Source organism: Corvus moneduloides, chromosome 7, assembly GCF_009650955.1.
Source record: "Corvus moneduloides isolate bCorMon1 chromosome 7, bCorMon1.pri, whole genome shotgun sequence".
Taxonomy (NCBI): Eukaryota; Metazoa; Chordata; class Aves; order Passeriformes; family Corvidae; genus Corvus; species Corvus moneduloides.
The window spans coordinates 34,560,073-34,577,917 of record NC_045482.1 but is presented as its reverse complement, the minus strand read 5'-3'; the positions used below and the strand labels follow the sequence as shown (position 1 = coordinate 34,577,917).

General features: G+C 37.3%; 1 protein-coding gene across 2 annotated transcripts in view; it reads left to right on the top strand.

Annotated features, from left to right (window-relative positions):
* Nucleotides 1–17,845, top strand: part of LRP1B (LDL receptor related protein 1B) — a 638,461-nt gene that overhangs the window by 592,839 nt on the left and 27,777 nt on the right. For both annotated transcript variants that reach the window (XM_032114472.1, XM_032114471.1), the window contains 3 exons: nucleotides 1,667–1,840; nucleotides 2,349–2,474; nucleotides 9,723–9,887. In XM_032114472.1, coding sequence (XP_031970363.1) covers nucleotides 1,667–1,840; nucleotides 2,349–2,474; nucleotides 9,723–9,887 — 465 coding nt within the window. The remainder of the gene's footprint in view (nucleotides 1–1,666; nucleotides 1,841–2,348; nucleotides 2,475–9,722; nucleotides 9,888–17,845) is intronic.

Below are 17,845 nucleotides of genomic sequence, written 5' to 3'. Positions count from 1 at the left end.
TCTAAACAGGTGTTCTAGATAAAATAGTTTTAGCTTTAGGATAATCTAAGAAAATTACCTTAGGGGAACAAAGATTCATTGATATGTGCAGATCTCCAAGTTTAGGTATTATTGAATAACACTGTGGTTAATATTTAGGCTTGGTCTCACTTGGGCTTACATCAGAGCTGCCTGCACTGAGTGGGAGTTTTAGGGGTTATAGAACAGTTGGTCTGAATTGGTTCTGGGAAAAATAATGGCCTTGGCTTCAGGTCAGTGAGTAATCACAGACTTCTGCTAACAGAATGGGAATTAAGAAAGTTCCTTTTGATAAAAAGGGAGATTCTGGTTTCATAGAGTTGCACGATGGCTTTTTGACAATTGGTTAAGTAAGAAATTTATGAAATTTGAGTAGAAAAGAGAAGGAATACATTTAAAAAAATATTTAAAAGCAGGTTTTTGGGGAGGATTGCTTAGTGGGCAGCTGGTTCTGGAAAATCATCAGGGTGATATTTTATATCTGTTGCTATTGAGTGTTTTAACACAGAATTCACCAGGGTATTCTGGAATATACTTGGAGAAATCTCCCAGAATCCTAATTGGGCAGGACAAGATTTAAAGAATCTTACTTTGGTTTAAAAGCATTTAATTCCACAATGTATCAATATACATGAAGATAACTATCTGAAGAGAGATCACCTTGAGTGTAGGGATCTGGCCACAACCTCCTCTAGCACTGGACCAAAGGAAAACTGGGGGAGTTCAGAAATTGCTTTGCAATGAGACTGAAAACTTCTACCCATTGAATTAAACAGGCATAAAATAATTATTTAGAATTCATAGGTATTTTCATGAAAATGAAATACTGAGTCCCAAGTATTGATAGCATGAAAGAACAGTAGGAAGAAATAAAGGCTGAAAGATGAAATTAAATAAATACAAGGGAAATTCAAAACCATTTTTAGAGTAAGTGGAGAAAATAGCAGGCACAAAGTATCACAAGGAATGATAAATTCTGTTTCTTTATGGCTTCAGGAAGAGATGCATCTCCAGCAAAGAAGTTTTAGTTAGAAGCCATTGCCTTCTTAGAGGGTAAATGTGAAATTCTCCAGCCAGTTGTACACAGGAAATCCAGTTGGTGGCCTAATAGGCCCTCAGAACTCTTAAAAATGAGGAATTGGTAGAGTTAACAACTTCTTTTCGTTAATTTCCTATAATTATGAATTAAAACAAATGCAGTACAAAAACTAGCATTTCAAATGTGTTAGGAAGAAGCTGAAGAAACGTTTTGCCAGAATAGTTTCTTTGATCTGAAGCAAAATAACCTCTTTCTTCTTGTCACATACATCTAGTTAAAGTGTTGTACCTAGAGTACGACAAGTAGAACAAGTCTGTTCTAATTAGTGAGTTGTTACTATGGGATTTCCCTATTTTATATGATCAGCCAGTTTCTGAGGTTCAGTTGTATGCAAAGCTGATAAAAAGCTTGAGATTTCAGTTGTCTGCAGAATGGGAAGAGTTCCTTTGAGGAAGATTGCTTTTTTAAAGGTAGTTTTTGTGGGGACCAAACAAGGTGTCTGAAAAATAATGTCCTTAGGTGGTAATCATAGAAATGAATTGAAGTTTTTATTAAAACAAAGTTCGTTGTTATTTATATATGAATACGTATTATCCATTTTTATTCAAGGTTTGCTGCATCCACATAGAATTGACATTTTTGAGGATTACATATATGGAGCAGGCCCTAAAAATGGTGCATTTAGAGTGCACAAATTTGGCAGGAGCCTTGTAGAATATCTAAGTGTGGATGTTGATAAAGCAAAAAGTGCCTTGATTTTTCACCGCTACAAACAAATGGACTGTGAGTAAGCATAATTACTTTAAACTCAATATCACCTCGGGGGGGGGAAAAAGTAACCAAGTTGTAGAAATATAAACCAGAGCCTGATTGTACAAACTGAAAATAGATTTAGTCATATTTATTTATATAATTTTGATTTAGGTTATTTGATGTGTTTTCACTCATTTGATAGGACGCTTGAGAAATTTGTACACAAATGCCTTTTGCACCTGCACTGTAAATGAGAGATAAAAACAAATTAGAAGAGAGATGAATAAAAATCCCTCTAGCCAGAAGCAGATGAAATTTTTTACTCCATGTTACACATACATTTTTTGGTAATGATACAGATTCTGTGCTTCTGGGGGTCTTGCGCTGCTGTTTGAGGGAGTGTGTTCACAGAGTTGAGGTTGTTGATATCCGGGAAAGTAGAAAGTATCAGACTTTTCTCAGCTTTAGAACATAGTTCTAAAATCTTTAAATAGAAAAATAAAAAGCAATGTTTCTCATATTTTGTCTTTGTAAACAGTGCCTAATCCATGCTTGGACCTGAGGTGTGAATTCATTTGTTTACTCAACCCTTCTGGTGCAACATGTGCTTGTCCAGAAGGAAAATCATTGATGAATGGAACATGCATTGATCAGAGCCTCCTAGGTAGGTATTGCAAGCTGCATGAGAACCAGAAAATAAACAGCTGGTCAGTTTTTGTCATTGCAAAAGGCCAGGCTGGCTGTGAGTCCAGACTTTTGTGATGTTGTTCAATACACACGTTACTGAGCTGGAATGGAAAAGAAATGTGAAGAAACAAAATCCCTGATTCAAAAAAAAATGCCTCCCCTGCTAATATCAAAATGAAAAATGAGCTTTCAGCTTAACTGACACAAGATGATACTTAAAAGTGAGCGGGTATAAATACTGACCAAAAGAAGTTTGAAAATCTCTGAAGTGTTTTGAATCCCAAATTAAAGATGAGGCATTTAGGAGGAAAAAAACCATTGCAGCAATGCTGAAAAGGCGGTGAGAGCAACACAGCAAATAATGACAACTTTGAAGCAACAGTAAAAGAAAGAAAAAAAACCTGCAGCATTTTTATCTAAAATTATATCTTCTGGGAACCTCTATAATGACTAATATTGAGACACAGGAAACCAAATTTCATGGGAAAAGAGCCTCTAAGTTCTTGCTGTATTTTAGGGATGGGGAGGGAATCTTTTCCATTGAAGATTATTAAGTACTTTACCTGTCTTCACTCTAATTTAGGCCAAACCTAACATGGTCAGACTGCTGGAATGATTTTTAATCATTGAATTTTTAAATGTTCTAGAAATCACAGAATAACATTTCTTGTGTGTATTATACATATTAGAATGTTTTTCTGATGTTTAATTCCATGCTCAGAAGTGTAAGTGATGGATATTTTGGCAAGATCCTCAGTGCTTAAAGTGCTCAATTTAGCAATTAAATTAATTTACCTGAAATGTCATAATTCCCTGGAGAAAATCTCACCGATCTATACTGCCTAGGCTTTAACTATTGAATTAACAGGACTGTGTTTTAGTGGTTCATGATGTGGTATTAATAAAACTGTCCAACTCTGGACACAAATCAGTCTGAACACCCTCCCTACCCTCCAAGTGTCAGCTCTGTGTCCATCTCAGGTAGATACTTGTCAAAAATTTCTGCTGTTACAGCACGACCTCAAAATTATTTCAAATTACCCATAGTTACTACTTAGGTGTTGAAGAATGGGCAAATAAAAGAAATTTGTTTTTCACTGCTGACTTGTACCAGTTTGAACCCATAATTTCAGTAATGCTCCATTTTTACTAGTAGGCAAGGGATTATGCTGTGGTCATGTTTTCAGGGATGTGTGTTTTTATTAAAGAAAGATCTGAAGAGGTTTTTAAATGACTTGTTATAAATTTTTATGGATAGCCAGAAAATGCCTAGAGAAGCATTTTTAATATATTGATAATTTTCAGTGCTTTCCCACGGCTGCAATATCTGTTACGACTTTTTAAAGGGCTGCTGAATAAGTGTTTCCTAGGTTTTTGTTTACAGTTATATTTCAAGTAATATCTAGTGTGGCTATTTCTTACTTTTTTTTTTTCATGTATGTTATTTTTGTAATAGTAGACTGCAGGTTTTGTAGTATCACAGATTGTAAATTGTGAATTGAAACCAACTTCTGTATCAGAGTACTCTCTAATAATGTTTTTGCACTATTTTGATTTTCCTTTTAAAAAGTGTAAGTGGATGTTAAACGTTTGTCTCTTGCTGACACTCCAGCTTCCAAGGACCAGCAGAAATTTCTGGAAAGATCAGAGTTGACCCCAAGATCAGCATCTTGAACAGGTTTATGATTAAAGGCTGACTGACAGTCCACTTGCCATTAATAGGTCATTAATAGCCTGCAAACAAAAGAAAAGTCAATTTATAAATCAGCTTATTTTCCTTTAGGAGGTTATACAGTATGGAATAAAAATTAGGAGCTGCAGTTTTCTGGTGAAGATCTAGAAAATGTATCTGAGATATTCCAGACCCCACACATCCACCTTGTCTAAAGCTGTTATTCAGAGCATTTTTGGCACAGTTATGGATGTCAGTAACCCAAAACAGAAACTCCTGCCTTACTTGACTGCATGGGTTTTGAAGGGTGACCTAACAATCTCAAGGGAGGTCATACAGCCTTTTGTTGTTGTTGTTGGTCTGCAATAAAATCCTGATTCAAAGTCAGTCAAAATATTCCTATTGATTTTGGCGGTCTTCTGGTTTCTGGAGGTGTTCTGGTTTTATTGAACTTGTACACAGCTGTTTTGGGTCATGTAAGAAGTCTTTTACTTTCAGAAATTAGTAGCAATTGTGGATACTGAGAACTAGTAGGGTTGAACTGTACTTTTGGAATAATATGTAATTCAAGTTAAAATAGAAAACAGTAGTGTATTGAATATTCATAACATTTTTAAATGCCTTTGAGTGGTTTTTGAGTCTTTTTAAATGTAGTAAGGAAACTAGTGATAGATTTCCATGACTTGGCAGAGCCAAAATGGGACAGCCATCTCTAATTCAATTTCTTCTTGGTGTGCCTACCATAAAGGTTGGTGACTGCAAGGTAATCTTAAGTCTTGCTCTGTTCCTTGTGCTGTATCCCAAAAACTGACTCAGATTCTTATTCATTGGATTGTTCTGTTTCTTCCCTTTTTTTTTTTTTTTTTTTTAAATTCAGAAGAAAATTAGCTGAGTCTTAAAATTCTGCATACTGTTACTCATGGCTTGGTCCGTTGTGTTGATTTTTCTTCATAAATCCTACGTGAGGAATTTTAAATATTGACTCCTCAGTGGCTTTCAGTAGGACGGAAACCAGTTTGCCTCAGACAGCTGTTTCACCAGCACCTCAAGCAGCTGAGGAGAAACAGCTTCATGGTTTGATTTGGAGTTTTCAAGATGGAATTATTACAACATATGGGTGTGTTGGATCATTCAGAATGTTTTTTGTAACAAAATGAAAGCAAGTTCCAGTTTATCCTTAGATCAGCTTCCATCTCGTTTCTCCCTGGATGATTGTGACTGACAGATCAGAGTTCTTTTGGGGTTTATTTGTTGACTAAAATAGGCTGGACTTGTTCAGTTTAGAAGCTACCCTTTAGTTTTCCAATGGGCAGAGTACCACCTCATTTTCCTAAAAGACACCCCTGGACTTGCATCCATTAGATTTCTTGTATCTAATGGTCTGTAGCACAATGAAGCTAAAAATGTGCCTAGAGGATGAAAATGGAGAGCCTTGCACTGGCGGAAGGCATTGTGTCCCACAGCTGAACGAGCAGGAGTAATGAACACTTCCAAGAGTTCCTCTTCTGGAGCATCACGTTTATCACTTTCCTCTTAAGAGGGGAATATTTCTGCTCTTCTGGTTGAGTGGAAAGCCTGAGGAAAAATTGCAAAGGCTCGGAACTGATGTTGCTTCTGAACAGAGATGAAACGTTTAATTTATCATGTTGCTTCCCCCAGCACATTTCTGTGGGGACTTGCCCACTGCATGCAGAGATTGCAGGCAGAGAACGTGCTTTGGCTGGGGATGGAGAGGTTCATCCCTACGTGGCTTCTTTTTCAACCCCAAAGTCTGCCTCAAGGAGGAAGAGCTGCAACAGTTTGGTCCATGCTATCTTCTTGGGGGTGGTCCTGCTTTCAGCTTTCTTAGAGATCGAAAAAACAAGGGTCACACAGAAATCTGCTTCTGGTTTGAAAAAACAAAAAATCTGTTTACCTCATTTCTTCTGTATTTACAAAGGGGTTTTGGTGTTGGGATTGGTGTTTCCCAGTACAGAAGAAAATGGGTGTCAGTTAGATTTTCTCACTGTGGATCCTTTCCTTACCATTCTCTTCCTTTTAAAATTGTAAAGAAAATGGATTTTTTAAGAGGGGAAAAAAAAAGTGAAGGAAAAAGAGTAGCATCTGTCTTACAGCCTTCAGACAAAATTTGGGGAGAACAACTTGTTCTGATACTTCTCAGCATATGGAAAATTGGCAGGTAGCAAGACTCTCATCTGAGGGAAGATTTATAGAACCTTACCTCAACATTAGAACTCTGCTCTCTGTCTTTATTAGGTGCATTCAGCTCAGTAAAGGATGAGCTACACCTTTGTCCGAGCGAGAGCCAAGAGCAAATATCTTTCTGCCCCATGAGATCAGAATTTCCCACTGTGGGGAGGGAAACTGTTCCTGTCCCAATGAATGTAGGTCCTGAACCTTGTGCTCTATGACATCATCAACCCATTTAACTTGTCTAGTCCAGAAATTGGGTGATACTTCAAAAGGGGAGAAAATAGCCAAAAGATGCATTTTCCTCGAGAAAGACCAGGGTTGTTATAGAAATGCCAATAAAAGATGTGTGTCTTGTGTAAGTGGGGGAGAGGAATGGGATATCAAAAAGTGAACAAGTGAAAGAAAAAAATACCAGTAGAGTTCACAAAGCTTTGATATGCTGTTTTATCAGTGTTTCTTCTTTGTAAGATTTTCCTTTCCAGTAAAAGGAAGGAGTCGAAGATGAAGCTGATAAGCCCAAGTCTATTAATGTTTGTGTCAAAAAGTTTTAGTGGAAAGAAAAACGTAAGAGAAATGGCAAACCAAAATTATTTGATTATATATTAAAGGTGTTAAGATTGAAATGGGCAAATCAAGGCAGAAGAAGACTAAATATCCAGATTAGGAGAGAATATATAAAATTACATCATCTGTAATCCTTTCTTTCATGTTAGAGAGATTCAGTAGCTAGACTAGGGGTAGGATAACAAGTGTAATGATTTACCTCTGTCATTTCAAAAGTGAAAAGAGCAGCTGAGAGGACTTTAAGTCCAAGTTCAGCAAGCTCAGAACAGCACTGAACACTGGAGTTAGAAAATTTTCTGCCTTTGTTTTATTAACAACTTTGTTCCAAGGGAGGGTACTTGGTAGACCTGTTCCCACTTCTTCTTTCCAAGGTACTTATTCAGTAATTCCAATTAACTGTATTCAGCTTTTCATACTAAGTCTTCGGTATTTTTCTCCTGTATTCCTTTTCTTCCTGTCTTCTCCTATGGGACCATTGTGCTTGTGTCTCCCACACAAGGACAGGCATGTCATCCCCTTTTGTACTAAGATGATGTGATTTGTAATTTGTTTCTTGTATTTACCTCCAGACAACCAAGCAGCAGCATTAAACCCCCTATACTGTTTAGTCTAATAGAATATTTTAATACTCTCTTATCCATTGCATCTTTTGAGCCTCTTTCTTAGTTTATTGAAAGTCCAAAATTTATGTATTACCATTTCTCTCTTTCACATTAGAGCTGTATTGAAATTCTTGAATTTAAAGTGTTTCATAGAGAGCAAAATCAGTAGTAATCTCCATTTTTTTTTTCCCAAATTTTATATCTTAATTCTATGGACTTGTTCTAAAAGAGAAATAGAACATGTTTTTAATGCACCATCAGAAAGGTTCATAAAAATGAGCAGTTGTCTGTACTTCAGTGTTATTTGTTCTGTTTTTGCCAAGTTCTGCTCCATAAACTCATGACTAATGATAAGTAAAACAGATAAGATAAGCAAAACAAAAATAGACCTTCTCTCCAATAAGACATGCTACATTATCCATTCAAACAACTTCTGTAATGAGTAACTGAAGAACGGTTCATGGAACATCAAAGGATTTAATGAACCACCCAAATAAATAAAACACTGAAGCATCCTCAAACTCCCAAATACAAAGTAGCTTTCTTACAGCAATTGTATATATCCAGGGTGGACACCAAAAAATTAAGTGCAAGCAGGATTTCATATTTTTGTTGTGAAACTCATGAACTAAGAAGTTTTGCCAGTCAGTCCACCATGGTAACTTTAAGATTTACTGCCTAGTGGAAGCTTAATTTTGGAAAGGTAAATTACCTGAAAGATTGCAGTTTCCAGAAGTTTTGTTTAAATGGGTTTGATCCCAGCTTATGTGTCTGCACCATCTCAGCACTGCTGTGGAAGGAGGCAGCAGACCCTGCCGAGGCAGGGTGCACACAGGCAGGAGAGAGAGACTTAGGTGCATCCAAAGAAAGGGCTCTGCACAAACACAGTTGTGTTCCTGGGTTTTACAGAGTCTGAGAGAACTCTTTAGATAGAGGACATCCAGCATTCCTAAATTCTGCACTTGCAACATAATGTACTCCTTTAAATCTCAAAGGAGTTGCTGTGGCTGAGTCACACCAGTCAATGTTAGACCTCAACCAGTAAGGGACAAATGGGAACCTTGTCCCTTATATGACTTTGTTTCATGAATTGACTAAAGCAGATGAATTCAGCAAAACTCCTGCAGCTGGTGGATGTATTACTGAGGAGTTCTCAGTACTTGTGGCATCCCTCTTGTTTAAAGCCATGCAGGGCTCAAATGCTGGATTAGTTAGGAAGCAGTCTGGCTTCACAGGATTGTTTTGCTGTGTGAGAAATGAAAAGTCTCATTGCTGAAGGCATGATTTGAGCTGGAAAGGTGCTTTTCTGCTTCTTTAGGATTACACTTACTTGGATGTTTGAGCATTGTATGTGTGCTCATCTATAATTAATTTGTTGTTGTTATCATTGAGTGATTTTATACTTTGCTGATTGAAATAGAGGTTTACTTTTCAAAGTGTTTCCTAGAGAGACACAACTCTAAGTACTAAAGAGCTTTACATAAAGACTGAATCTGGCGTGATCAGAGTTTTTGTCCCCTCATACCTCAACACTAAGAGGGTGGCTCTGCTGCCATAAGAAGAGTGCAGAGCAGCAGCAGCTTCCTTTCTCAGGGATTTTACAGTCTGAACAGAAAAAAAGGAATAATCAGAAAATATGACTTAGGAGCAATGGGTTTGTATGCAAATATCAATTTTTGAAGAGGATTTTGAAGGCTAAATGATTTGCTTTTAAATATTTTGGACAGGGCTTAGTTAAGAAGGCTGTTAGCAGAGAGAGTGGAAGAGAGATCCAAAAAAGCTAATAAAAAGGGCTGAGGTCACCAGAAAATGACTGTGAAGTTTTCTGAGGTCTCGCAGATGAAACCAACATTCAATTTTCCAATTCTCAAACTAGAAATTATGGTTTCAGACAAATTCAGACTATTATTACTGACTTAGATCCTAGGGAGGTCAACTTCCCTGTGCCATGCAAGGGCTCCCACCAACTCAACAGCTCCTGGCAGCCTTTCCAGGGCTTATGGTCTCCTAAGTTTGTGGGGTTTTTCTGTCACTGTGGAAACAGAAGGGGTAGTTTACTTTCTCCATTTTGAAAAGCAGTATTTTCCCCCCACTGACAGAGATCTGTGGCTGTGTTTAAGAGGCGAGGTTCTGTTTTGCCACTTCCATGAGACTGGGATTGTTTAAGTGCTCTGTGTGTGTGCTCCTGCTGCAGATGACAGCTGTAAATTAACCTGTGAGAATGGAGGGAAGTGCATCATAAATGAGAAGGGGGATCCCCGATGCCACTGCTGGCCAAGCTACTCTGGTGAAAGATGTGAAACCAATCATTGCTACAACTACTGCCAGAATGGAGGAACCTGTGGGGCCTCACTCCTAGGTAAGTATTTCTGCACAGCTCTATCTTGCTGTTATACCTGCATTAAATGTTGAAATTTGTTCCTTGTTTGTGATATTTTTTCTCTTTGTTATTTGTTTTGTCTGTACTTAAACAATGTGCAAAAGTAGCAGCATACTCCATACACATATTCTTTGTAGTCAATAGGGCTTTTCATTCACTTACCTTGGTGTTTCAGCACAAATAAACTGTATACCAGAAAAGGGAGAATATAAGTAGATACTCAGTGTAAAGACTCACATGTTGAAGTGTAGCAGAATTTTAAAGCAAAATGTCCAGTCAAGCTACGTCTGCAACAAGTCCATACATCTTGTTCTCTTAATTTATATCAATTCACCCCCTAAATTTATATGTGCATACACAGAGATACTTGCTTAAATCCTTGACCTCAATCCTTTACCTTTGTCTTACTGGAGTTCGCAAAGTAGGAATTTTACTCATCTAATTCTCAGGAAGACTTTGTTGCTGAGAACTGAGATCCTTCATTTTCTTGGAGGAATTTGAAATTACATTTCTTAGGTTCAGGGAGGATCACCCTGTTAAAAAGCAGGAATTTGACAGCTGATCTTTGTCCCTAACACATTTTTGTATCTTGTATAATGTTTGGGCTAGAGAGGAAAAGTGTGAAAAGAAGTACTCTAAAATGTAGCAATTCTGTGAGAAAGGAAAAGTAGAATTCTATGTTCTGCTTCAAGGAATAGTTAAATATTTGATTCAAAATACAAAAGCTGGAGAAGAGTTTGCTGTCTCCTTCTCAGAAGCTTCCACCTGCTTAAGATGCTGTGAATTTTTTTCTCCTGTGTGATGAAGTGGCCAACACCCTGATCTGTGAAAGAAAAGTCCAGGCACCTGACCTTGAGAAGTTTATGTGCCTGAGTCTCTGTGGCAGAGATTGTAAAGATTTCCTCAGCACTCCTTACTAATTAACATTAGCCTATGTAGTTTGGTAATTTAACCCCACTTGCTGGCTTCTCCTCCCATTGCCTGAGACGTGGTGGCAAAATTCCAAGTGAATGCAAGTCTAGTAATTTATTCTTTCAGTTCTGAGTAGTTGAGGGTTAGTAATGTTGTTCATAATAATGACTAAATATCAGAAAATGAGAATCACTTCTACTGGAAGTTGATGAATTATACTTTAAACTGCTCCTAACAGCTGACGGAACTACTGACACAAGTGATAAGCGGCGATTTTTATCAATGTAGTGAGATCAATACATGCTAAGTGAGGACGTGCAAGTGAATGGAAGTGATGGTTTAAATGGTGAGCAGAACTTCCTCATCATTTGATGAGAGGATGTTTATTCCTACATTTTTACATGTCTGGCATCTAATTGATTCTTTTGTGGGGTTAAAAGGCTTAATAAAATTAATAACTTGGCTCCTGGAACTCAGCTCTGTTGTGAGTCCTGCAGAGACCCCAGGGTTTTATTTAATCCTTTTCTTTTGGCAGGAGCCACAGGGCTCACTCACCTCCAGCAGTTCGTTTTCCCTCTCCCAGGCAGCTCACTCTTGCTGTGCTCACACAGCTATGCTATTGCATGGATATTTTTAATTTTCATTTTCCTGCTAAATCCAGCTTCTGAAATCTCTCAGCCTTGCTGAAACAATTAGTGCAGTAGGTTTTGCCGCCAGTGGGTAGAGACGAGATATGAGCAGAGTCTACAATACACTTCTGTTCAGTTTTTAACGTGGATCTGGGGAGGCAGGAATCAGCCTGGGGACGAAGCAATCAGCCTGATGCTTGGTCCCAAATGGAATCACAGGTCTGCACTCAAGTGCATCAGGAGAGCCAGCATGGGTGTCACCACAGTCTGTATTTCATTGTTCAGCTGCCTGATTTGGGGGAAGCTGAACCTTTAACAGCAGCTAAAGTTTATTGTAGCGCACATGACTGAAGTGTGCCTGAAAGAGCTGAGAGCAACACAGAGCTGGTTCTGATGGCCATACCTGCTGATAGGAGTATTCTTCTACTGTGCTGGCTCCCTTTAGTTTCATCAAATTTTTAGGAATCATATTTCAAGTTAACCAGATGTCCAGTCTGCCATTTCCAATTCATGAGGGTAGCCGTGCCTTGAAGCCCACACCATAACTTTCATGTGCTGGAAATGTGGAAAAAGGACTTTATATCTTTCTAAATCGCTGTGACTCGGTCCAGTATTTCAGATAAAATTTTCAAGTTGATGAGCATCTCATCTTCCTTGCATGCCTAGCCCCTGGACCCAGTAAATATTCTATTAAGAGGAAATCTCTTATTTCTTATCAGGCTGTATTTCTTATCTGTATCAGTCCATAAATCGTGTCTTACTGAAACAAACTAGCATGCCAGTGAGATGCCCCTTATCACAGTTTAATCTAATCCATTGATTATTAATCCATTAATCCATTGATCCACTCCCCAAAAGCATTGAAAAATGTAATTAAATCAAGAAAGCTTAATTCCCCAAGTGTTCTTGCAATAACCATTTCCTCTTTCTCCTTGAATACACCACTGTGTGTCCTTCAGCCCTTGACTTGGGCAGGGCACTTGCAGCTGCAGGGGATACACAAGCCCTTTGCTGGATGAGGGTGTGAAATCCAGACCAGAGCAGTGTTTCTTCTCCTTGTCTCAGCCTTCCAGGCAGAGCTGGCCTGCTGTGTCAGGCTCATGTGAGAGGTGTTAGTCTGTGTGTTACTTTATTCTTGCTCATTTCTACATGTGGGAATGAAAAGGTTCTTTATTACTAGGAATTGCTCAGTTTCTCATTAATGGTTTTAGAACTTCAGCATTATATTTTGTCTAGATTTATACTTTGTCCTACCGGGTTGATTTGTCTGATAGCAATAGAGTCATTAAGACTGGAAAAAAACCTCTAAGATTGAGTCTAGCCCTTAACCCAGCTCCTCCAGGTCCACCACTAAACCAGGTCTACAAGTGACACATCCCCATGTTCCAATAGTTATATTGTGAACTCATTTTGGTAAAGAACTCCCTCAATTTCTGTAAAGTATAAGATTGCTATTTTAAAATTAAGTCAGCTCGGTATCATTTTACTTTGATCTGCTGTGCTATTGCTGTGCTTGCTTCCCCCTGTACTACAGTGCTCACAACCACCACCTGAAAAAGCAGCACTCGTACTTCTCATCCATTATACAACCGACTCATCAAACTGACCTGCTAAACTCGTGCAATCAAATTCCATGTATTTTCCCAATTTTGCCTTTTTTTAAAGTGTATTTTTGTTCAAAATGATGAAGATTTTTCTTCTGGAAGTTGCAGAAGCTGTGTGTGTGAGTGCCAATCTAAACCTATCTGCAAAATATAAATGACCTGTGATCATTTCAGCTTGCTTGACCTTCTCTTTCTTGGAGGCTTGGATTGCCCTTGTTAATTCTCACATATTATTCTAACAGCTTTGAGGCAGTCGATCTCACAAGTGTCATTTTCCACACGTGGCCTCTGGAGAACTTAGGGACTGCCAGCAATTTTAGCCTCATGAGATGATGCTTCCAAAGGGTCCCCACAGCTGGAAGCTTCCCCAGGAGTCAGGGAATTTTCTTATTGTTCATTTCTGGCTCAAAAAACAAGGAGGAAATTTCCTGGGAATGAACCTTGCCTCATATTCTGATCCAAATAAAATGATGCAGCAGACACTCTTCTGGTGAATGTGTGTGTTCTAGTGAATGTGTAAATCCTCTTCTCTCTCTCCACCTAATATAGAATAGTAATGTGATAACTAATTAAGTAAATTGCAGAGTATTACTAATTTTTTAAAACATGATTGTGCTAAATCTTTGCTGGATGTGTTAAGTTGTAGAACCTCATTATCTGCACACAAATGTTAATTTGTTAAACAAATCCCACTGGCAATTCAGGGATTATTCACTGTTGGCTTACTTACTGCTAAGCCTTTTGGCAAATTCCTATGTGAACATTATATAGGCAGAGATTGGAGCAGCTTTAATTAAAATTCATAAGTTTACGACAGTTGTATTGAACTACAATAATTGAACAAAGAAAATGTCATCAGTTAATTAAAAGTACACATCGGAGACATGTAATTAAAAGTTTGGGTGTAATAATGAACACTTTCCAGTAAGCCAAATCAATGGGAATTCGGAAAAAAAGTCAATGTTACCATAAAAACACACTTTGTTTCTCCATGTAGTTTAAAGTAAAAATATTGCAGCAATATTTTGCTGATTGTCTCAAACACATTAACTAAGCTAACTAGTTCACAAAATCAGATAAACCCCTTTGTACTATATGAAAGGTATGTCTAATCATACACAATTGTGATGTTTGTATCAAAATGAGTGAAAAAAAATATTATGTCTTTCCTCTAAATGAAAATTGATGAAATATTCTGAAAGAATCATCATGTATAAAGCAGATATTATTTTGTATTTTATTTTATGAGCGAAACAAGGTGATTTGGTGCATACTGAAAACACTGTCAGTGAAGAGCCTGGTTTTTTGTGCTTTCAGCAGGATGGGGACTCTGGGAAGGATGAGGGTGGTATTTCACTGGGTCTTATCTCAGGTCCCAGCAGAACCACCACCAGCAGCCTTGGAAAGAGCAGCCTCTGAGAGTACTCAGAGATATTTAGAAATTGTTCTTTCTTCCTTTCCTTTTCAATAACACAGAGAGACTCCATATCTGTTGGGATAGATCCCAATCAGCTCACCTACTAATTATCTTCAATAATGCAGCTTTTCTCCACTCCTATTGTTTCAGTAAAGCTAATTATTGTTCATCAGCCACACAGAAACGAATTATTGTGATTCCCACAGACTGCTGATAACGACACCAAAGGGCAAGATACTGCTTACAGAAAGCTCATGTAGAGCCACACTGTTGTCTGTAATAGCAGCAGCAAGTTAAATATTGAAATTAAATGTGCATATTCACACATAACAACTGAAAACCACACCTTGCTGGTAGTGAATGTACCAGTGACTGGAGGAAATAAATAATGTAGGTTTTGATGAAGACATTCATCTGGATTATCTAATCTTTAAAATCTTGCAGAAAGCTTACAAAAATAATGCTATTGACCTAGTTTTTCATTATTTTTTAATTATTTTTTAAACTTTATGTGGTTATTGAAATTGCACAGTATTTCTCTGCTGCTTAGGCAATATCATGAATGAAAATTGATCTCTTTAGAATTCTGATCCTTGTAAAATAAATGTAAACATGAGCTTAAGATTATATTAATGAATTCCCAAAAGAAGTCGCCAACATATTCTAGAGGAAGTAAAGGAAGATATTTATGAGCAATTTTTGAAGATTATTTGAAAAGTTATTATATAAACAGTTGTTATTATGTAGCAAATTAAATTGACAAACCAGAAGTAACTACAGGCTCTGTATCAAAACCTAATTGAACATTGAAAGATTTTGATCCCTGGTTATTTGGGGTTTTTTTGCATGATTTATTTTTTGTAAGAAACATGGAAACTACATTTCATTTCTGTGTCTAAAAATTCTTTTTTTTTTTCATATCCTCCTACCAAAAATAACTTATGTCTTAGGGTCACCATAATTTATTCTCCTTTATTCTACTAAATTCTGTTCCAAATTTGAAGCAGTTTAACATTCTGTAAACCACTTTCCATGTGAATATTTTCTTTATACTAATGTGTTGTGAATCTTTCTGTGGTGGTGAGGGTCAAAAATTAAGATGGAGTTTTAATTCTGTGTCTGTAGAGCTCTAAACCTGAGATTTCATGATCAGGAAAGGTGCTGGAGCTCTCTGTGCGTGAGCTCATCCTGCAGTTTTTCTTAGCTGAATTATGTGACATCTTGGTCACACGACTGTTTCCCTTGCAAACATAAATCTATGTTCTGATTCCATGATACAAAATGTTATGGCAAATTTTGGCATTGTTTAATGCTGCAGTTTTGTTAAACTGTTCCTGGAACCGTTTTTTTGTATCAGAAATAATTTATGAGAATAAGGCAAATGAAAATGTCATTATTTGTATTATTTCAGATGTCAACAGTCTGTGTATAAATAGGCAATGGACTATTAACACTACTGAAAGGCATGTAAAATTGAGTGACAAAAATGGGGTTTAGGCTATACTGTATTAAATTTTCATACAACTGTCAGCAGTTTGGCATATTTATAAGTCTACATTAGTAAAGAATAGAATAATCTTTTCTACAAACTAGAAAAATATCATTGTCTCATCATTTTAACAAATAGAGGAGTATTAATAATGAAAACGGATTTCAGACCTCCAGCTCTATGTTCTATCACTATTTTATCTTTTTTTTTTACTGAAACACTGATTCAGATGAAGGATTATGGAAACCCCCTGTCTTGGGGGCAGAAATTTAAATACAACTGTGTACATGGGGAAAAACAAGTGGAATCTGTGCTAACATCTGAGTTCAACATCTTTGATTTAATGTTTATATCACAGGGGACAGATATGAATAACCAGGCTGATGCATATTAAAGTAGTCAAAGCTATTTTTAGGTCAATGGTTTTGTTCCTGCTGTACTCATTAGAGAAAGAGCCTAACTGATCTCATGGCCCTTAGGATGATTTGCAAAACACTTTAAATTAGCATAGCTTAAAATAGAAAATACAGAAAATAATTACGTGAAGTGTGTCGTGTAGGAAGGGTAAGATGTAAGTGAAGGAAAAAGAGGGAATAAATCATTCTGCATGAGCCAGAGAGAGGAGACAAAATGAGGGTGCTTCACTTGTATTGCAAAATTCTCCAATGAATTTGATGTTAAATGATTTCTCAGTATTAAAAGAAAGGCAGACCATAAGAAATTTAAATTGTAGGGTTTGTGGAATATTGAGTTTAATCTTAATTACTCAATAACACGGCCAGCTAAGCAGAGAAGAAAGACCAGCAAGGTAAGCAGGGTTGCACATCTCAGAGTTTCAGATGCAGCTGTGGTGAACATCAGGAGGAAAGCAGGTGTGGATACCTGCACCAGACGTGGTGCTAAACTGAGGAAACAATGAGACAAAAGCCAGCAAAGGAGGAACCTGTTCATAAGTTCATGAACAGGTTGTAAGTTGTAAGTCAGGCTGTAAGTCAGGCAGCAGTAAAGAGTTCTTGTTAGATTGCCATGAAAATCAGGGAGAATTACTTTGGAAAAGTGATCCTTAATGTTATTTCATTTAGGATTTTGGCTCTTCCGTGTGTTTTAAATCAGGTCAGGCCCAAGTCAAGCATAGCTTTTTTTGTGGACTCACCAAGCCATCCCTCCATAAGGTAGGATTGTTTCTATGTAAGAAGCTTGCTCCTGCCTTGTGGCATGGTGTGAAGTTTTTCAAATGTAAATCCAGGGAAAACTATGGCCTGTGATATATAACTTATTCCCTGATTTTCTCTAATCTCTTCTAGCTCTCCAGTCATATTATCTTGATTGGGCTGTCAATAATAAAGTGTCAGAAGTTATTTTTTCCTGTTTATGCCTGTAATTCCAGTCCAAAGGGATTCTGCATCACACACACAGTACATTATATAGTTACCTTGATAAACACAAAACCATGAAATGTTTTGGGTTGGAAGGAACCTTAGTGCTCATCTTATTCCAACACATCCTGTCTGCCCTTGTATTTCAGAAGAGTCCTCAGGACCTGCTTAATCTTCATCTCTTTTCTTCCTGGGAAGCCAGGAAAAATAAAAGCATTAAACTTGGTTCTCCCTAAATTTAAGAAAATCCTTAAAGCTGAATGAAAGCAAAGAGAAGGATGATGGGGGGAAAAAAATAATGTCTTGTAAGAGATAATCAAGGATGAGAATAGTATATTAGGAAGTGAGAAGGGAGATGGCTGGTTGGACACATCAGGTCACTTACTTGAAGATTATAAATGAGATAGAAAAGCAAAGTCAGGCGATGGAAGAACATTAATGGAATCTAAAAGTTCATTTTAAAGAAGATAAGCCTTAAGAAAATAAGATGGGGAAAATGGAAGGGTTTAA